Genomic DNA, 22,435 nt, shown 5'->3' on the forward strand with positions numbered 1-22,435 from the left:
AAATAAAATATTCTATAAATGGTTGAATTTGATATAATTGGCCCTTAATTGGAATTAATTAGTAAATAGTAAATCCATTCTTCTTAAAGAAAGTGCCAACTGATAATAAGCTGTGAAAATCACCAAAATCGTAACGCTACCAAACGCTTTTTGCACTTATCTTATTCCAGGAATCCCGAATTTGGAATCATCATAGACAGCGAAGGAATCCTCTGTATTCTCTATATCCTTGCTTGAGATTCCCATAAAATCAATTCTTCCTTCGAATCCTCTCCCCTATACCTTTGTCGTCTCTGCAGGTAATCTTTCGTAATTCTCCACTTCACGCTCTTGTTTGGTTCTGGCAATAATTTCTGTTGAATATTTTGAATCAAATCGAATCGTTCCACGAATTTCGATCTGATTTCTTCTTAAATTTTCTTCTTGGCATTCTGAATAGGGAGAAAAGAAGATTTCTCTTAATTTTTCTGTTTTTTTTTTGTAATTTTGCTGAAGCATCGAGTGATGGCTGTTACTGTTCGGCAAATGTCTCTAATCGTTGGGACTCTTGGGGTTCTGTCCTTCATTTTTGGGGTAATCGCAGAAAATAAGAAGGTATTCATCTCCTCCTTGAGTCTACCCTTCTTTTGGATTTTAATTATGTGGACGAAATAAGAAGAAATTGAATAGGCATAGTATCAAACACAAAGCTTTCTTTTTCCAGCTTTTTTTTTTTTCATATGTTGCTTTTAAGCTTTGAAAATTGTTAAAACAAAATTTTCAGTTTAAAATAATAGTTTAGAAGCTGGTCAATGTATAAGCTAAAAGCAAAGGAAAATTAGAGATGGAAAATAAATTGAAAAAATAGGTAGTGGACTCATGAACAACTTTTTCTTCTAATTAGTGACAAAGTGAATGGTAAAAAATTAAAATTACATTTTTATTCTTATCATAATTTATTTTAATAGTCAAAATAAAGAGCAAAATAGATATTTTGCTATTTAAAAAGCAACTTTTAACCTTTATTTTCCTTTCTATCATTCAACAATCATTCAAATAAAGGATTTTCTCTCTTATTTTTCTCGCTTTATTTTCTTTCCTCCCTAAAAAACTTTTCAAACATAGTGTTAATATAAATAATATCTTATTTTCTTTCATTTCACTCCAAATATAAGATACATTTTTTAGTTAATGAAGAGAAATAGAGAAATATAATTCTCATTTGTTTTCATTCGAAGGCAATTTGTAATTCACACCACTAATTCTTTTTCAATACATCTCAATCTGTTTACTGTCCAAACAAAGGAAATTTGAGAAATCACATTTCTTCTCTCTCTTTCTTTTCTCTTCTCTCCATTCCATCAAAACAAACAAAGGTTCATTTCAATTAGACACTTTATCTATATATTTGCTTTTTTTTTTTCATTTATATTTTGTTTTTCACTTGAATTGTGTTGAGGTGTTGTAGCCTATAGCTGGAACTCCCATCACTGGTAAAGGTGTGGTTGTTTGCAAGTATCCATCTGATCCTTCAGTTGCTTTGGGATATCTCTCTTTCGCGTTCCTAATGGCATCTACAGTGGCTGGTTTTCTCTCTCTATTTTATCCTTACAAAGGAAAATCTGTTCCTCAGTCTGCTCTGTTTCGAAGCACCAGTTTTCTTGTATTCGTCAACATTGCCTTGTAAGTTTCATTTTGTATTGTTATTGCTGAATATCAGTAGTTGGGTGTGGTTCGTATTTAGTATGAATTATGATTCATTATCAGGATAACGCTCATTCAACAGTTTCATTTCCAATTTTAGTTTATCATTCTTGAATAATAATTTAAATCCTCAGAACTTTCCTTGTCAAAGTAGCTTGGAAAAATTTGAGAGAAGATTTAAATCTGATAAAATATATTATTCTGATTAATACATATATTAGGCCTATAAATGTGGAAAACATCTTATATGACTGTAGGTATAAAATAATTCATGAAATAGTATTATAATTCACTCTAAAAAGTAAAATATTGTAATTTGAAATCCATAATTTAATAATAATTTATAGTTAATTTAAATCTAAATCCTCAATTTCAAATCTAGTTATCCAAACATAGCCCTAAAAGTTTCATTTTTTTTAAACATATCTTGACACTTTATATGGTAGAAGTTAGAATAAAGTAAGGTTTTTCGTCATTTTCAAATCTTTATAGTTTTTATCCTTTTGTAGGAAGGAAAAGTTTTTCAAAGTGTTTGAAAATCTTAAAAACAAAATCTTCTCAATGTACCAATTTGATGAATTGAAAATAGAGTTTTTAAGAACCTCCAAAAACATTATTTTAAAAAGTCAGTCTCCTTTAAATTTTAAAAAACTTCCCATTCAAAGGCTAAATATGCAATAAAGTACTTTTTGTAGAGAGTAAAATATTCTTTATAAAAATGCCAATAAATATTTTTTATCCTTTCCGATTACAAGAAGTTAATATTTTGAATAATAACATTGAATTCCAGAAAAAAAAAAAAAAAAAAAAAAAAGAGAAATTTTCCTTTGTAAATTAATTCTTTTCCCATTCTTCATTATCATATGCAAACTTATCCTACTAGTCTTCTTCTCAGAATTATATAAGTTATTGAATTAATTTACATATCAAAATAAATAGCTAATTTCAATGTTATAACTCAACCATTCATATGAAGTCCTTTCATCGTTTATGCTTTCAGTATAGGATGTTTACCAATTCACTTTTCAGCAAAATGGTTTTTTATTGACATCTAAGACATGTTAATTTGTACCCATCTCAGGTTCAGTGCAGGATTAGCAGCTGCTTTGCTGTTATGGCCAACAATCACAGAGCAGCTTCACTTGAGTCGCAATGTCCATCACAATCTTGAGACAGATTGCCCCACTGCTAAGACTGGTCTGCTAGGGGGTGGTGCTTTTGTTTCTCTTGATTCAGCCCTCTTTTGGTTAGTTTCCCTTATGTTAGTTGATAATGCTCGTGAGGATTACTTTGATGAGGTGGAGAAAGATAGCAAGGGTGAGCATGGAGAGATTCTTACTGATGATTATGGTGCACCTGCATATCTCAAGGGCACTGCATAAAAGCACAAAGGCATGAACTCAACTCTATTTTCTGTTTCAGACATTTCCATAGCGCATATAAATATTCAGTAGGCATAAAGGGACAACGTAAAATGAGATACTCTGGGACAAGTGTTGCTTGAGGGGAATTTCTTGCTTAGGCTGGATTTGCATGGACTCGAGACCTAAATACATAGGATTTCATGATTAATTTTCTATCTTGTCTTCACATAGATCCGTCTAAATAAATTGTTGGATGCTTGAGATACAATGAATTTTTATTTTGATTTTCTTTTTTACCTACTGTGTGGGTAAAAATTTTAATATAAGTAAATATATTAGCTTAAGCAACACTGACCAATCTTTTTAAATGTTTTTAATAGGATATGGATTTCAATTTCAAATTTCCATTGGTATTATGATTCTTTTATATGATCTAGATCTTAATTTTAGAGTTTCTTTGGAAATATGAATCACAATCACTGAAACTCTGTAATAAAATTTTTGTTCCATTCAATCCAAAACTTTTTAAAATTCTAGGAATAATTTTTTTTTTTTTTTTTACTATTTTACTCTCTTTTACACCATAAATGTCAAGGAATATTAATGTTCATTAATTAATATTTAAGAGTATTGAGTTAAATTAAATTGAACAAATTTATAAAAACAAGATAAAATAATCATTTCCTTGTCTATATGATAAGCTAAAAAGTTTGGATTGCATATCAATTATTCTTAATATACCCTTCACTCATATTGTTAAATTAAATTAGTTGCATATAATAGATGAACATTATTATATTTAAACAAAATTTTGACTTGTGATCTTCAAAATTATATTTAAACAAAAATTTCACTTCAATAATTAAAGAATTGGTTTTGATTGTGCAGTAGTATATGAACCAGATTACAAATGAATGTTCAGAAATTTACTGTTGGGATGAAGACAGCTCGCACTTCATGTAGCAGTACTATGGTGATTTGTTTTTATTACTAATGTTTCTGTCATTATAATTTAGCTTCTACAAAAAAAAAAAAAAGGATTATGATTGGTGTTTTATATCATCTTTTTACTTGTTTCTATGATATGTCAATTTAGATAAGTGTACCATTAACATAGAAAGTAATTTTTAATACAAAATGTAGTTGATATATTTGAAACAAAGTAAAATAATATAAAATATATCCTACAAGTAAAAAAAAAAAAAAAAGATAATATACTTAAAAGTAAAAACGTAGTTTTAGTGTTAATAATTTTTTACCAATATTTATACTTCAATTTCTTTTTCTTCTAATTTTAAAGTAATTGTTAAAATATGAATTAGCTTTTGAAATTGAAAATACCAAAGATCTCCCATAGATATTTATTTAATCTGGACATAAAATATTGATTTAGATAAAAAGTAAAATGTCCTTCGTAAAACATTGACCACTCCTCCCTTCTTAACATCAAAACCTATTTCTTTTAAAATTAATTTTACTAGCTCCTAAAAAAGACATTTAAATTTAAAAATATGTAAAAATTATTTTAATATTTAAAAAAATTTATTCATTAATTTTAATCATTACATCATCTTCTATTTCAAAAAAACTTATTATTTAATCTCTCAAATTAAAAAAAATTTATTAATTAATTTCACCATTACAATATTTAAATTTTTTTATAATACTTATCTATTAAAATTAATAAAAAAATTAATTAATATATTTTTAAAATATCAAGAATATTATAATATATTTTTTAAATTAAATAAATCAACTAATAAATTTTTTTATAACCTAAAAACTAAATTATTTTTTTTTTTTTGAATTCAAAAGCTATCGAAATATAGGTTTATCTCTCGATATGCGGACTGCCTTTAAGAAAATTGTATCTTCCAAGCTCGTAATTTTTTTTTTTTTTATAATAGAATTTAAATTCAAACAACTAGAAATTTTAATACCTTTCATTGCATTAAAAAAAAAAAGTTAATCGTTAAAAAAAATTTAATATGTTTTATTTTGTTATAATTATATTTTATATTTTTATAAATTAAAATTTAACATTTTAAAATTACTAACTTATATAGTTAAAAAATTAACAAAATTATTATATCACTCATCCCGTCTCACTTCAATAAAATTTAAAATTAATTGTTAAAAAAATTTTATACTTATTTTACCAATTAAACTATATTTTTTAAAATTTTTTTTAATCTCTAACCAAATATACTTACCAATAATTATATTGTTGTTAAAAACTTATAGAATTATCAACTACTTAAAAATTATTATTTATATTATTATTATATTTTTTATTTTTATAAATAATTTTTCTGTAACAATTTATCTTATTTTAACTAAAATCATTATCAACTAAATTTTTTTAAATTTTTCTAATATGCTTACTATTTAATATTATTTTTAAAACTATCATTAAAAAAATAATCTTATTAAATATGTTAGTTATAAAGTTTTAAAAAATATTATTCAACTTAAAAATATCAAAAATAATAAAATAATTTTCTTTTAGATGGTTCCATTATCTTATTTTGACTAAAATAAATCATTATCAACCAGATTTTCTTAAACCTGTCTAATATATTTATTTATTACTTTTAAAACTATAATTAAAAAAAATAACCTTATTATATATAATAGTTATGAAGTATTATAAAATAATTTAAAATAATATTTAACATTATTAAACTTAAAAATATCACAATAATAAAATAATTTTTTAAAATACTTTTTTAATTATTTTTTAACTCTAAAATATAATGTTAATCCACATTTTTTTAATTATATTAATATTTAAAGTGAATTTTAAAAAAATTAATAATATATAAATTAAATATTTGATTTCTAACCTCATTTAGTTAAATAACTAAAAAAATAAATAATTCATTTGAAATTATAATTTTTGTCTTCCTTCTTCCATCTCCTAAAAACAGTTATTAGTAAAATAAATAATTATATAAAAAAATCTATACTTTCAATTTTGTTATAATTATAATCTAAACTTTTAAATTATTATCAATTTTATTTACTAGTAAAATAAATAATTATAAAAAAAAATCTATACTTTTAATTTTGTTGTAATTATAACCTAAATTTTTAAATTATTATCAATATTATCCTAAAATTTACTGACATGGCATACATGCTGATGTGGTGAGTGACATTCCAATTTCATTAATTTTTAATGGCACAAATAACATCATGATAAAATTAAAATAATTTTAAAAGGTTAAAATTTAATTAATAAAAAAAAATATAGAATATAACTACAAAAAAATCAAAATCAAAAAAAATTTTTTACCAGAAAATTATATTTTTTAAACTCACAAATTATTTTTTCTTTTATAATTAATTGACTCCTACTAGGGTTTAAAAGTCAAGAGCTCTCAACACTAAAGAGAAACTCGAATACTAATAAATCATTTAGTTTAGTAAACCTGAAACATGCACGTTGATTTATGTAGCTTCATTAATATCTATTTTACAAATACCATAATCTAATTGCATCTCTTATGTTAGATGTGAATCTCTTATGTAAACACAATTAATGAGCTCTTAATCTCTCATCCTCTATGGGAATCTGCAACTACACAGCACAACCATGCTTGTGCTTACTCAGAAGTGTGTGCATGTTCACACTGACAGTATTATACTATACTAGATAATAATTTAATAAATTAAACAAGGCTATTGGTATTAAATTAGGCACACATATAGAGACAAAATAAATAAATAAATAAAACAAAATTAGACAAGGAGACTCAAATTCACTTGTAGAAATAAGAAGAGGTACTTCCAACAGAAGAATTTATCTTGGATACAGGTATTCTATCATTAAATGCACCATCTAATCTGACCTTCCATGCAATTACACACCACAGTGGAAGCTTCCTTTGCCGACACTGCTTTCATTTTTAATTTCTGGCTAGTAACTAGTAAGTTTCCTACCTCTTTCATTTTGAATCTTACATAAATTTTTGAAGTGCTCAACATGTCAACCAATAAAATAAATAATACTATGTCTACTGAAAATTTGAATTCATAAACCAAGTCAACTTCTGCATCTAACATAGAAAATTAATCTAAGAAAGAAAAATTAATTATTTAAACTATAGAATATTAGATACTAGTTGCTCTAGACTAACTTATTATTAAGAGAAGGAGAGAAGAGCATGACTTTCTCTATTGTATTTTCAAATTAATCCACTACTTTGTTTTAAAATATTTGTTTTATTTCTCCAATTAATAAATCACAAAATCAACTTATAATATTATTAAATAAGAACATTTTAGAAACAACATGCAAAATCATTAATTAATATTACTCATTACTGGATTTATAGCCTTTAACTCATGTTATCTTTTGAGTCAGAACTGGTTGGTTTTTCTATTATTTCACAAGCTTATTTTAAAAGGAACAAAGCTCATATAATTCTCTGTAATTTTTAACCCATGTCTAAGTTCAAAGATAAGTTCAGACATTTTCACCCCCTCCCCAGGAAAAATAAATCCTCACAAATAGTTTATAATATGGTAAAGATTAAACCTATAGTTTGATCAACAAAAGAATTCATCAACATCCTTTCTCAATTTTTAATAGTATATTAATATAATAATCAATTAAAAGACAATATTATAAATACTTTGTATTTTTTATAATAAAATATTAAAGTTACATAATTATTCTCATTCATAATTATAATAAATGTTAATTGAGAGTGCATCAAATATTAGAGGTAGATTTGTTGATATGATATTGAAAGAGACGATGAACAAGTGTTTGGTGAAGCTACCCTCTTTGGGGAGAATAAGTAATGGGATTGTAAAAGAGGAGATGGTCAAATTCATATCAAGTCTAATTCATGCCCTTTCTAACTTCTCTTTGTTCCCTCTAGTAGAACCCAAGAGACTATATTTCCTCGTTAAAACAAAATAAACTAGCCAATAAAGAGTTGGAATAATTAGCCTACTATTATTATTGTTATTGTTTATTATGCAAAGATGCTTGAAAAATGAAAACATATTTATAAAGATATTAATGTCTTATCTAGTGGATCAATAAAAATTTACTGCCTATTTTTAGGGTACATTTTTTTCTTTTATATCAAATAGTAAATTGATTATAATTTCTATTACATTCAGCAGTGTGCTGGATTAGTTATTTATTTTATGTTTTTTTCTAGATAAATGCTCTCAAGTAATTGAATATAATGCATATCTTCTATTCTTACATTTTGGAAAAAAGAACAAATTTAAATTAAGAAAAAGTTACAAAATTATTTATAAGAAAACTTGACAAGCCTACAATAAATTAAAACTAAAATAAAACAAAACAGGTAAAGGAAACAGACAGGTGGAAACAAAAAGAAGAAAAATAAGAACTGAAAATAAGGTTATGGTAGCTAAGATATTATTCTCACCTGCTGCTTTTGCATTGTCCTCTAAACAGCAGTAAATTTATAGAGGCAAAATGAACCACATGCTGCTAAAATTGGGTGTAAGCTACTGAATGCTTTCTCTCCATCCTCTATGTCAAGAAGGTTGGTTTCCACATTTACTCACCTACTCGAAACTTTAATGTCACAGCCCCATCTCTAAATTAATTTATGCCAAGAACCCACATCAACATGCCACTTTTCATAAACATATAGAGAAGAAGAAGGAAAAAGGTACCTTGCCTTCCAATAGAATAACAAATCCAATTACAAGCCCGTCCTCATCAATAGGGAATTTGACCATTGAGGATCATCATCATGTGGTCGAACCTTCTCTCAATAAAGAAAATGCAATAAATGGAAATCAACCCATGTAGAGTGGGGCAAACAAGGAAGAGAATGCCTGCAAAAAGCAGGAAAATTATATTATGATACAACAAAGCAACCTAAGAAAGAGAAAGAGAAAAGTCAAGGAAAATTCACATGGGTTATGGAAAAGACCTTTACACACCCCGTGCCTTAGCTGTAATGATGTTTCACACAAGTTCTTTTTTTTTTTTTGGCCTAAAACAATGCAAAGTTGCAAACCATCCTCCAACCTAACCGCAAGTGTTTGCTATTGGGTTTGGATCCATAGGGTCAGAAAAGGATTTTCTAAATTAATTGAGGGATAAACCTAAAAGTTTTCTGGGAGTTGAGAGTGAGACCCCACGAGTAAGCCTGCACGCCCCACCAGGTGGCACAGTCAAGAAAGGTGAAAAAAGAAGTGGTACAGATATCCAAAAGATGCTGTTAAGCATCATGGAAAGAGAAGATAGTTACATAGAAATAAGGGCATTAACATAATGGCTAAGCGTTCAAATACCAGTACAATGAGCACATCCTACCACAACTAAATAATTGAATAATATATTTTATTCGAAAAAGAATAATTGAATAATATTTCATATGACACCAGCAAGGATCATCCATACATGAAAAAAGAGAAACACAAACTCACAAAATTAGCATTCAAAATGTTCAAAATGGAGAGATCACAGGGAGAGAGAGAGAGAGAGAGAGAGAGAGAGATTTCTGATATCTATATTCATCACAAGTATTCAATAGTTGATCAACAAAGTTTCGTTACATTCTTTTTCAGAAGCACTGATCAAATGCTACTAAATAACCAAATACATATAGCTCAGATGCATAATTTTGTAATTGCAGTTAACAATCTAATTCATCTCATCTGTTCTCCCCTCTTTCATCAGAAAATTCCATTTCCTTCACAACCCAGAAACAACGTTTACATCAATTAAACAACCACCAAAAAAAAACTGAGTAACAAATCCACAAAACAGTAAATTGATAATGAACAAACTAGAAATCAGCATTAAACTCATGTTGGCAAGCAGCAGTTTCCCTTCTTGCTGCCACTGCAGTATGCATTCAGGCAAAAGCATTAGAACTATAAAAAGGTTAATGGTTCTGCTTTGTTAGAACTTCACCACCTTCCTCCTGGGCATGGAAGGTAAACTAAAAATTGACCTCCATTTGCTCTATCCCTATCTGGAAAACTGAGCTCCAACTCCCTAGTTGGATTCTGTATTAAGAGTATAAAGACTCATTCAGGGCTAGTTGACCTGTGAATGATTATGCTCTATTTACAGATTAACAGAGGAACATGCCGAAGTCAAAAAAATTGACTTCATCTCCTACTTGCAACTTCTAATGGGTTAGCTAATTAAACTGGCTAGCGGTATGAACAACTTCCCTAATTCAATCCTACCCTTACTCAGACCTCCATCTTCCATATCATACTGTCAGTATCATGTTGTTTCTCTAGTGCTGCAACTTTTGCCCGATGTGCTGCTAATGCCATTACACTCTTTCCTCTTTCATCCTGAGGTAGCTCACAAGCTTCACTGAATGACCCTGATCTTAAGTCTGCAGGAGGGATAAAACAATCCACTGAAAGTCCTGGAACATTGAATGCAACCTCTTCAATAGTCCAAGCTTCCTCCATCTTTGTCTTAGTATGGCTCATTGCAACCTCACCAAACCTGTAAAGGGTCACCACAGAGCGACCAGAATGGGCAATCATAATCCCTTCCACAGGTCTGTAATCATCAAGGAATGAATTAATTGTGGTCTCCCAGTAAACTGCATCACCACCATTAGACTGGATCCGTGTCAGATGTGAATCTTCCATGTGAACAAGCAGACCAGTCTTTTGGCTGAAATAGCCAAACAGGACATGCCTTATGATCTCTGCAGGGCTCTCACTCCTGGCCTTGAGCATTTGAGGATCAGCACATAGCTTTAATATAAAGCAATCCTCACCATTGATCTTCTTTTCTCCTATGCACCTTGCATCAGCAAACATACTAGCTGTGGTTCTTGGATCAAGACCCTGAAACAGGTCCAAGTGAGATATGAGCAAAGAAGCAAAACACAATCAATAAATAAAGCCGAGTATATGAAAAATTAGCACACAAAACTTCACCTGAAGTGCACGACGCAACGGTCTAACAGGACCTTTTGCAGTATGGGCACCAAGCCATGGAGTGTGCCTCCAAACTAGTTTGCCATTGCAGCCAGCATGAACCTTACTGCCGCCAACTGCAAGCTCAACATACCACATGTCAGGATTCATCTGCCAGAGCACAAACCCACCTGACTCAACACCCCTAGAGCCATTCCTGTTCTTCACCACCCTGGTGGGCGTTTCAAATTCTGAAGCTATCATTTTAACCTTTCCCATTGCATATGCATTTCTAATAGAGTTCTGCAACTTCTGCCCACCAGAGGCTGCTGTGTACTGCTGCAATATGTATTGAGCAGAGGAAGTTTCCTGCAATAGTACATCTCTCATAAGACAAAACATTTTATGAAACTTATTTCCTGCATGAATTTTAAGCAGTTTCTTTCCACAATGAAAGTTACAGAACAAACAAAATGAGGCCTTCTGTCCATATCTGTATAAAAGCCAAACAACAATTCTGCCAGAAAGCAACAACTCATTTCAGATTAGTATTAAGCAACAAAAAAATCAGTAGTTTTATTATGTGCACTTTCGATATGCTTGTTAAGCAATGCATTAATCTCAAATACGGAGAACAAAACAACATTTTTACTTAATTCTCTGACTTTTGATTTCGTTTCCTTTGCCCTCTATTTTCTTGCCAATCAAACAGAAAATTAACACAGAGAGAACAGAAAAGAAAGGTAAATAATTCCATGGATCTAAGATTATTCAAATACACCAAAATCACGGCTTTGAACATATACCCCTCCAAAAAAAATAATAATAAAGTGTTGGATATCCAAACAACCAAAAAACTCATGCATCAACATTCCATTTTTATACAAACACCATAAACAGAAAACAGGAAAAAAGTCCAAATACTACTACTTTTGATAAATCAAACCCAGCCCAAACTCGCCAGAGAAATTAATGTATGCGAGTAAAACATAGATTAAGGAAAACAACAATTGACAATGAGATAAAACAAAAGGTAGTTTACAAAAATTGAAGAAAACCCAAGTTCTTCTTACTCTAATCAAGCGCTTGAAAAACACCACAGGTTCAAAAAAAAAAAAAAAAAGAAACAAAAATTCTAGCATTAAGAGAGAAAGACATTTACAATAGGTGTGTCTTTGATGCTAAGGTGAGGCAAAGGGTCCAAGGTGCTAACGTGCACTGGAGCCAGGGGTGCACCCATAACACCAAGAAGCAACCTCAGATCAGACCTCCGGTACGCCACATTTGTAACCGACGGAGTCCTCGATAACTGCCCTTTCATCCACTGTCCAATACCCGAACCGACCCGCTTAGACTCCACTTCCCCTCCATCAGGATCCGGACCTTCAATCAACGGCGTTAAAGTCTCTCCAAGAACAGGCCTGAAGCTCCCTGATCTCGCGACCAAAGTGTCCGGCTGCGCGGCGTAAGGATTGCAATAGCCGTTGTTGCTGCTGCTCTTCCTTCTCCGGAGCAAAGCCGAAAACGGCGAAGTGGTTCGGGCGGGGCTGTTGGAGCGGGAGCGAGAGCGGGAGGGGGAGAGGCCACGAACCACTTCTTCTTTAAGAGCTGCGAAGAAACCCTGCTTCTTTTCCATTTGTGCAAGCGAAGAAGAAGAGAGTGCAATGTTGAAGAAGAAGAAGAAGAGAGGTTCAGGTTTTGGTTACGGTTACTGAAACGAGTGAGAGTTCTTCATAAAGAACGAACTTCGAGTGAGTGAGTCAGGGAGCGAGTGAGCGAGTTAGTTGAAGAGGAAGAAAGCGGGTTTTTCTCTGAGAAAGGCGGAGAGTGCGACTGTGTCTGTGTCTCATGGGACCAACAGAGAGAAGGTGGTGATATATTAGGGGGAGATTTTTTTTTGGGATTTCTTTCCAGTTAAGCATATTTGTATTGACCGTTTCAACTATTTAATTTAACTGCCAAATATAAATTTATTAATAATAATAAATTTTATTGTTTAAAATTAAAACATAAATAATTAATATAATAAATATATATTATATATTATTTTATTTATAATATATATAAATGTGTAAAAAGAAACATTTTAAATTTATTTAAATATTCTTGCTATGAATAATAATTTTATTATTTTAATTAATAAAAAATTTGAATTCTAAAATAAATATGAATATTAAAAAAATTAAAATTTAAAGATAAATATTAGATTCCATTTCAAAAAAAAGATAAATATTAGATAATTTTGATAAAAATTATTAAATATTAAAATATATTATTATTTAAATATTATAAAATTATAAATTTGAGATAAAAATAATTGATAATAAATTTTAGATTTTATTAGTAAATGATATTAAAATATAAAATAATTTATAAAAGTTCAAATATTAACATTTATTATTAATTCAAACATTGGAAAATTTTTGAATAAATTTAAATTTAATGAATAAATAATATTAAAATATTAGATAATTTAGAAAAATATATTTAAATATTAAAATAAATTAGTTAAAATAATATAATTATATTTAAAAATTAGCAAATAATATGATTTAATTTTTTTACATAAAAATAATAAAATATAATATTTAATTAATATAATAATTAATTTTTAAATAGTTATAATTTATAGTATCAATAGTTATAATTTACATCAAAATTTTTGTGAGAATTTTTAATTTAGAAAAGTAATAATTTTACCATCATAATGGTATTCATATTATCACTTCATAAAATTCATATATTATTGAATCAATTTAATTTAATTATTATTAATATTTTATTATTTCTATTGATATTATAAAGTGTTTTATAAAAAAATAATTAACTTTTATTAATTATTAAAATAAATATATTATAATATATTATATATTAAATTATGAATATAATGAATAAAGATAACGTGCAACACACTATTGAAAAAAATTGATATTATTAAAATGGTACAATTATTAATTTAGTATATTACATATATATGTATATATATATATATATAAATTAAAAAATATGAAAATGTACTTTTTATATTTATTATATATGAAAAATAAATTATAAATAGTTTAATTATTATTTATAATATTTTTATATTTATTTTTTTATAATTATAAATTAAAAATATACATAAAATAAAAAAAATAATATGTTATTGAGGCTACATAACAATTACTCAAAATAAACTATAAATTGTCATCACAGAATAGGTCCACGTGATAGGTATCTTGTAAATGAGAAATACGGATTAATATGAGAAAAAAAAAGATCTGCACACCTTAACACCCGAATCACCACGAGATGACTCGCTCATCCCTCAATGAGGCAAATCTCGACACGAAATTACCGTTATCGAGCACATTACGCCTATAATTCCGGAATTTCTACCTATTAACCGGTAATGTTTCGTATCAAGCAGACAACCACATTACCGCCTGGATTATCAGAAAAATATCGTATTCATCTCTACCACTTACAGTATAAAAGGAGAAGAATCGCAGAGATAAATGTACGCTATTCTCTAACATTAAAGTTCTAAGCAATTCCTTGCATTCTCTATACTCTTCGATACTAACTTGAGCATCGGAGTGACTACCGTGAGCATCTACCATTACCTCACATTTTCTTCCTTGCAGGTTCTAGTCAATCACAACATAGCCTCATTCTAGCCACGTCATCAATTTAATCTCATCAACATCATTTGGTTTCGTTGTCGGGAGATCCTTTGAATACTATTTATTTAGATTACAATCTATCTCCTACTCATTTTCTCATAAATAAATTTATTTCTTTTAACCTCCAATATGGCTAGTAGTTTGCGAGCTGCTGCTCATATTGCTACCAACGAGGGAGTCATTGTTTTCTCTACCCCTGACAATAAAGAAAATACACCCCCAGTGGTCAACGAAGTAGACCTTAATAATTTAAATAACAAATAGATACTCTAGTACACCCAAAGGCTATAGGCTACCCTCGGAGAGTATAAGACTCGGGAGAAGCATCAAAAATGGATCCCGAAAGAAGGGTGAAAGGCTTTGTAGACACCCCAAGGGCTCAAACAGAAACGGTCAAAATATGGTCCAAGAGAAGGGCCGAGTCTGAAGATGAATCAGATGAGGCCCCGAAAGAGGTTGATTGGAAACTAGTACGAGTCGTGCAAAGGTACCAAAAGGATCAAGAAGAGGATTTCAGTCTAGATGACATTTCACCTCTTTAAGAAGAGATCTTAGTAGAAACCTTTCCCCTCAAGTTCAAGTTGCCTAGCTCAGAAAAATATAACAAAACGACAGACCTTAGAAGCCATTTAGCAATCTTCAGGATGACCATGCAGCTTCAAGATGTAAATGATTTTGTGTTATGCCGAGTGTTTCCATCAATGCTTACAGGTTTGGCTCAGAAATGGTATCAATATCTGATTGTAGGTTTAATTCAAAACTTTACGTAGTTTATCACATTATTTAAATTCAGATTTATTACTTGCATACTTTCTAAAAAACTTTCCTCTGACTTGCGAAAGATCCGCCAAGGCGAGGGCGAGTTTTGAAAGAGTTTTATCTCACGTTTCAATGCTGAAGCCATACAGGTGGAAGAATTAAATCATGAGATAACATGTGAAGCATTTAAGAAAAGAATCTATAATGTCAAATTCATAGATTCCTTAATTAAAAATCCAATCACGACGTATCAACAGTTAATAGAAAAAGCCCAAAAATATATCAGTTTGGATAACGAAATACATGCCTTAAAAGAATATAAGAAAATCAAAAGGAAAGTCAAAATTTTGAGAGACGAGAACATGAAAGAGATCACAAGTGTTATCCCATCTCATGGAAGAGGGACGAATAGAGAAAGTGTAAGAATTACATTCAGTTAAGTGACTCACGAACTCGTATTCTGATGTGGATCAGGAAAAATGATAAAGAAATCAGATGGTCACCTGAGCTCAATCCCGAGAAAGCGGAGAAACGAGACGAGACGAGACAAAGTATTGTCGCTTCCATTAAGATCACGGTCACACAACAGAAGAATATCGGCAACTAGAGGATGAGATCGAAAGGCTGATAAGGGATGATACCCTTCAAAAATTCACAAGGAAGGAAAAAGAAAAAAGAGATTTGAACCTAAGGAAATAACCCCTAATAGAGAACCCATAGGGGTTATACATGTGATAACAAAAGGACCTAGCAAGGGGTAGGAGAAGTGAGCAAATTGAAAATATAATTATGGAAAAGGTAGGAAACTTTTGGAAATCTCTGGAGTCATAAGGAGTCACCCGCTCGAAAGTCTCATAAGCTTGACATTCGAAGGAACCGAATGGTTCCCCTTAAACATGTTATCTGTAATAGAAGGATATTCTTTTAATAACAAAGCTAACGAGATATTTTCACATGTTGTCTTCTTCAGTGGTAAATGACAACAGGATTTCCTTTCTCTTTGAAAGGAAAAAAGATTAGGAAAACAAGAAGAGGCCACAAGGCGGATTTCGCAGGCCAAGTCGCAAAGCGAGTTTCGCCAGACCATATAGGCGTTGGTCCCACTAGATAAGGCCACAAGGCGAATTCCGCCAGGCTAGGTCACAAGGCGAGTTATGTCAGACCATATGAACATTGGTCCCACTAAACAAGGCCACAAGACGGATTCTGTTAGGTTAGGTCGCAAAGCAAGTTTCGCCAAACCATACTGGTGTTGGTCCCATTAAACAAGGCCACAAGGCAGATTCCACCAAGTCAGGTCGCAAGGCGAGTTCCACTAGACCATACGAGCGTGGTCCCACTAAATAGGCCACAAGGCAGATTCCTCCAGGATAGGTTGCAAGGGGAGTTTCGCCAGACCATATGGGCGTTGGTCCTACTAGACAAGGCCATAAGGAAGATTCTACTAGGACAGGTCGCAAGACGGATTCCGCCAAACCATATAGGCGTTGGTCCCACTAAACAAGGTCACAAGGTAAATTGCCAAGTCATCTAGGCATGGGATCCAGTAAATCAAGGTCACAAGGCGGGTTCCACCAGACCACAATCCGGATGTTGGACCATGAAAACATAGGCCATAAGGCAAATTGCTAGGCTATTGTGGCATGGAACTTAATACACAAAGGCCTTGAGGCGAGTATAAGCTATGCCAGAAGATCGGGTATTGATCCCACTAAATAAGGCATTCGCGCGAGCCTTTACAACTGGGTGTTATCTCCTATAAAAATTTCTAAAATCTTTGACACCTAAGGCCACAGGGCGAGTATAAGCCAGGCCAAATAATCGAAAAATAGTTCCACCAAAGCAAGATGGATACCACTAGGCTCAATGACCAACGGTAGTCCCATATAAGGGTGAGCATTCGGTTGATTCGGTTTAAAACCGAACCAAACCAAATAAACCAAAAATCAAAATTTGAGTATTTTTAAAAACCGAACCATACTGATTTTGGTAAGAAATCGAATCGAATTGAACCGATCTGATTCGGTTTGATTCAGTTCGGTTTGATCGATTTCGATTTTTAATAATTTTTTTATTTTTTACACTTTATTTTTAATATTTTAAAATTTAATTGGAATATTTTAACCTTAATATAATATAATATCTTTATATTATTGAAAATAATATATTATTATCACTAATCGGTTCGATTCGATTTTTTTTATTTTTTCTAATCAAAACCGAACCGAACTGAAATAATCAAAATTATTAAAAGCCGAACCGAACCAAAATAAATAAAAAACCAAATCGAATTTTCAAATTAATTCTGTTCGATCAATTTTTTCGATTTGAACCGAATACTGCTCACCCCTAGTCCCATATAAATATCTCTAAGGCATGCCCATACACAAGGCAGATATTCACCAAACTCAACAACAGGGTGATGGTCCCATTTCAGGTCGATGGGTGGGTAACCACCAAGTCGCAGGAACCAATGTCGATTCCATCTTATGAAAAAGGGATATGACCAGGTAGGGTGTTATGATTGGGGTGTTGACCCTTAGCAATTTTTTTAGGGACTATTTAAGTTTCGGGACTATAAACAAGTACGAGAAATGAAAATGCTCAGTAGAAATAATAACAAGATAAGAAAGTATTTTTCATTAGAAGACAAAAGATTACATAGGAGGAGGGATGTTTTCAGATTCATCCACTTGAGTCTCAATTACATCAATATTTTCTACTTCTATCACATTATCTGAAGAGACTCAATTGATTGGATTGTCCTCAACTTTTCTTTCCCTCTCTTCAGCCTAGTCTTCCTCCTCCTCCTCAAGAAAGATGTTGTCTATCCAAGAAAAATCTTTGGAAGGAAATCGCTTCACTAGCTCCTTTCTTACTGAGTCTTGGCCTTGAACGAACATCTCCCCGTCTTGGGGCACTGTCTCCTGCAACTCCGCCTCAAGCTCAGCAATCCTAGTTGAAGCAGCCTGGGTCTCTTCAGCTTGAGCTTGTAGCTCGAGGACTTGGCGATGGAGCAAGGTTACCTGGTCCTTGGTAATGTTTGCCTAATTTTTAAAGACCAACTTGGAAGCGTTGGCCTCGTCCAGCTCAGCTTTGAGCTTATTCATGGACTCCAGGTCTCCTTTATGGTACCTTAGCCTTTAGCCTCGAGCATTCCTCAGCCAAGAGCCTCTTGTTTGTCTCTTGTGCACCAAACTCTCGCTTCAAGGTTTTATGGTGCTCCTTGGCCACATAGGCGCAAAGAGAACCCTCCAGGGTAGAGTGCATAGCATTATTAAAAAGTTCAACTATCTCGAGTGCATTTAGGCGGCAGCGATCTACAGGCCTCAAAGCACTTTTGATTAGCACGAGACCTAGAGTAGGATCATCAAGGAGGAAAGGTGTCCGGTTTAGCGCCAATGCCAGGCACTAGATGCTCGGAGGCTAGGAAGATTTGACCCTCACGCTAGCAGGAGCAGTTTAAGATAGGATGGGGACAGCAGCAGGAAGCTTAGAAGCTGGAGTGGCAACATGAAGCTTAGAAGCTAGGGCAATAGCAAGAAGCTCAGAAGCTAGGATAGGAGTAGAAGCACCTAACACAGAAGACTCAGGTTGAAGAAAATTTGATTCTTCTACCACAGGTAGGGGCAGGGGAGGAAGCATAATAACCTCTTCCATGTTACGAGCACGCTTAGCAGGGGGACTAGTAGCCCCAGCAATAGCTTTAGCTTTGCCTTTGTGGGCAGCACGAGCCGCTTCAGCAAATATGCTTTGAGACCCAGCCATATCTAAAAAAAAAGGAAAAAGTAAGTAAGCAAGGCAGCTTGAAATTAAAAAAAGGCAGAAAGAGAAATACCCTGATTTCTAGCCAAGGAAGTGCCTTCCTCTCAAGGCGAGGAGAGCTTAGTGGTTGAGAACCCCGAGTCTAACTTGATTGCAGATGGCTCTGGCAAGACAAAATGGTGTTTTTCACCGCCTGAGTGATATCCATTTTTTTCAAAGATTTTGCCTTTGTTGAAAGAAAGGCCAAGGCTTCATCCTCCTCCCTCATTGGACGGACCCCATCCTTCTTCAATTCCACCCATTAGTGCCAGCTTATTTGAAAGTGCCCAAAACCCTCAATGTCCGATGATGGAGGATAAAAAATTTATTCTTCCATCGCTTCAAGGAGGAAGGCATCTGGTCAGAAAATAGCCAAATACTTTTGATTAACTGAAATATCAAAACTCCTTAGTTTTACGAGTACCTAGTTGGGATAACTAGGAGAAAAGCACTATACTTGGTTCAATGTGATTATTAAGACACACGAACCGAAAGGCCACTAGAATTCTCTAGCTATTAGGGTGAAGCTAGGTAACCAAGAGCTTGTAAAATCAAAGGACCTCCACGAAAAAAGCATATGGGGGAATCGAAGGCACGCCTTCAACTGCTCTTCAAAGACAATAATATTATCCTCAACAAGGATCGACTCACACGTACGAACGCGAGAAAAAGGAGCAAAGACACGGAAAGCCTCTCGAGGAATGCGATAGTATCATAGAAACAATCCACATCACACTTCGAGAGGACAGACAAAATATCACTAACTAGGCCATCTTCATTTTTCAGAGCCTCCCTCAATGGAATGATAGGGGCCGGAGCGCGAATGGGGCCATTAGAGAAGGAGCTAGAGGCAGAACCCTCATTGGGGGAAAGGGAAGAAGAAGTATTCCTATTCATATTAAAGCAAGTAGAAATTACTGTAAGAAAAATAAGACTGTAAGAAGTAGAAATGAAAAGGAAGTTTTTGTGGAGCAAGCTTCTCTAAAAGGTTGCAGGAGAGAGCAAAAAATAGTACTTGGGGGAGACGGAGGGCTTTTATAGGACAATTTTGACAGCGGGCTTTAAATGCAGCACAATGACCATTGCAGTCATCATTGGAAGGCTAGATAGGCAAAACGACGTGAGAAATAAGAAACCAATCTTAAGGGGGGCAGGGGGCCACGTGCCCCGACCTCGATGAAAGGTATCTCCTTTGAATTTGAAGAATTGAAGACTAGTGGAGGGACCTCTGATGCTGCATAACAATCGCCTAAAGTAAGTCGTGAGCTGTCACCATAGAACAGAGCCACGTGGCAAGTATCTCGCAAATGAAAAATGCAAACCAGTATGAGGAAAGGAAGACCCGGATACCTTAACACCCAGGTCACCACTAGAGGACTCGCCCATCCCTCAACAAGACGAGTCTCGACATGAAGTTACCATTATCAAGCACATTACCCTTGTGATTGCAGAATTTCCATCTATTAGCTAGCGATGTCTTGTATCAAGCAGACGACCACATTGCTGTCGAATTATCAGAAAAATATCATATTCATCTCTACTATTAGGAGAAGAATCATAGAGACAAAGGTACTCTATTCTCTAACATTAAAGTTTTAAATAATTCTTTGCATTTTCTATACTCGTTGATATTGACTTAAGCGTCGGAATGGCAGGTGTGAGCACCCACCACCACCTTACGTTTTCTTTCTTACAAGTTCTAGTCAATCACAACTCAGTCTCATTCCGACCACATTATCAATTTATTCTCGGCAACATTAATTACTTAATAAATTTGTGCTGATTTTATAAAACGTGTTAATTTATCAATTCCATACACTATGTAAAAAAGCAATATGGGATTCTGAATGACTAGCAGTAGCAGGCATCATGAGCATCCTCGAGATAATCAACTGAAGATCGCCGGATAAGAAAAGAAACCTTAGGCAGATTCAATAAGGATAGAGCTAAAGGGAGAGCTCGTCCATCCACAGAGAAAGAACCACCTGTATGCAAACCAAAAGAACCAATGAAAAACAGAGAAAAAAACTGATGAAAAGTAGATTTAAGAAAAATTTTCCAATATCACTACTAAAACTGCTTGCGTAAAATTAAAGAAAAAGCAAATAGAAAAATAGAAAATCACTCGGAAGTGGAGGAGGAATTTACTCTTTGGATAATAACTAGACGACTCCCCTCTGTTCAGACAAGATAGAGGGCAATCAAAGAAATCGATAGAGATAGAAAGAGTCTAAAAAAAAGAAATTAAAATAATTTCCTTCTAGATTAAAATTAGAGAGACTGACATCTCAATAATAATATGAAACATTGATGAGAAGCATATACCATTATAATTTAAAATATTTTATTTTATAATTTATTACATAAACATTCAATTTCATGATAGTGTCAAAAATAAATTAGACAAGTTATATTTTTCTTTTAAATAATTATATTTATATATATTAAAATTATTTTAGTGCTCATGGATTATCATAATAGCAAGTTATCATTGCAACAATAAAAGATAGCCTTGATAATTAGCTTTTAAGGATGATCAAATATGATAATAAATTGAATAATTATAAAATTGATTCTATATTTAATAATTCACACTAGAAAATGTTGATTAATTGATGAGTGTTGCTCATCATTCTTTAAACTTCATAATTATAAAAGTGAGATGACATGTAGGGAAAGGAGTGGATATTTATTAATAGAAAAATCAAATTGTAATTAAATAAACTCTATTTTTCATATTCAATGATTATATTAAAAAATATATTTTTTTATTTTTAAAATTCAACAGTTTAATTCTTATATTTTAATTATATTAAATTGAAAATTTCAATTTCTCACATTAAAATAATATTTGTTTTAAATTTAATAAAGTTAAAATGGCTTTTAATTTTACAAAATTAAAATACCGTGAATAAAATATTAATGTTAATATGATTCTGAAAATAAAAGAAATTTAATCCAATAATTAAACTTAATAATTAAGCTTAATTAATTAAAAAGTTATTTAGGACGAACTAATTTGTAGCATATATAATTTATTTATTTAAAAGAAAAGGTGAAGGACCAAAAAGGAGGGTGGGGCTAAGGGGACAGTGGTCAGTTTGAGATTTCTTTTTGACCGTTTGATGCTTCTTGCATCTTTGACAGTTCATGAGCTTGCTTTGTATGTAATTATTCCACTATGTTTTGCACGTGCGGCACGTGGGTTCTTTGTGGTCTACTCATTCTCTTGCTGGACAAATACCCTACAATTTTTTTTTA

At 32.0% G+C, this 22,435-nt stretch overlaps 2 protein-coding genes across 4 annotated transcripts; one reads left to right on the forward strand and one right to left on the reverse strand.

Moving 5' to 3' along the window:
- Positions 1 to 101: 101 nt before the first annotated feature.
- LOC110624001 lies at positions 102 to 4,059 on the forward strand. 3 transcript variants are annotated; one of them, XM_021769044.2, is made up of 5 exons: positions 102 to 299; positions 496 to 594; positions 1,448 to 1,662; positions 2,765 to 3,075; positions 3,936 to 4,059. In XM_021769044.2, exons 2-4 carry the CDS (start codon positions 505 to 507, stop codon positions 3,063 to 3,065), a joined length of 606 nt encoding a protein of 201 aa, XP_021624736.1. In that variant the 5' UTR covers positions 102 to 299; positions 496 to 504; the 3' UTR covers positions 3,066 to 3,075; positions 3,936 to 4,059. The 3 variants fall into 3 exon arrangements, with proteins under 3 accessions (XP_021624736.1, XP_021624737.1, XP_021624735.1); XM_021769045.2 differs by having other exon boundaries at positions 3,939 to 4,059; XM_021769043.2 differs by lacking the exon at positions 3,936 to 4,059 and having other exon boundaries at positions 103 to 299; positions 2,765 to 3,343.
- Positions 4,060 to 9,536: 5,477 nt separating this feature from the next.
- On the reverse strand, positions 9,537 to 12,849 carry LOC110623985. The gene is made up of 3 exons (XM_021769021.2): positions 12,109 to 12,849; positions 10,968 to 11,315; positions 9,537 to 10,874 (listed from the first exon to the last, which is right to left on the reverse strand). Exons 1-3 carry the CDS (start codon positions 12,580 to 12,582, stop codon positions 10,257 to 10,259), a joined length of 1,440 nt encoding a protein of 479 aa, XP_021624713.1. The 5' UTR covers positions 12,583 to 12,849; the 3' UTR covers positions 9,537 to 10,256.
- Positions 12,850 to 22,435: the final 9,586 nt, after the last annotated feature.

This window comes from Manihot esculenta, chromosome 10, assembly GCF_001659605.2.
Source record: "Manihot esculenta cultivar AM560-2 chromosome 10, M.esculenta_v8, whole genome shotgun sequence".
Classification (NCBI taxonomy): Eukaryota; Viridiplantae; Streptophyta; class Magnoliopsida; order Malpighiales; family Euphorbiaceae; genus Manihot; species Manihot esculenta.

Coding starts and splice junctions, on each gene's coding strand:
- LOC110624001 (XM_021769044.2), top strand. CDS start 505: ATGGCTGTTACTGTTCGGCAAATGTCTCTAATCGTTGGGACTCTTGGG. Junction 595..1,447: donor TAATCGCAGAAAATAAGAAG/GTATTCATCTCC, acceptor GAGGTGTTGTAG/CCTATAGCTGGAACTCCCAT. Junction 1,663..2,764: donor GTATTCGTCAACATTGCCTT/GTAAGTTTCATT, acceptor TACCCATCTCAG/GTTCAGTGCAGGATTAGCAG.
- LOC110623985 (XM_021769021.2), bottom strand. CDS start 12,582: ATGGAAAAGAAGCAGGGTTTCTTCGCAGCTCTTAAAGAAGAAGTGGTT. Junction 11,316..12,108: donor GCATCAAAGACACACCTATT/GTAAATGTCTTT, acceptor GTACTATTGCAG/GAAACTTCCTCTGCTCAATA. Junction 10,875..10,967: donor CGTTGCGTCGTGCACTTCAG/GTGAAGTTTTGT, acceptor GACCTGTTTCAG/GGTCTTGATCCAAGAACCAC.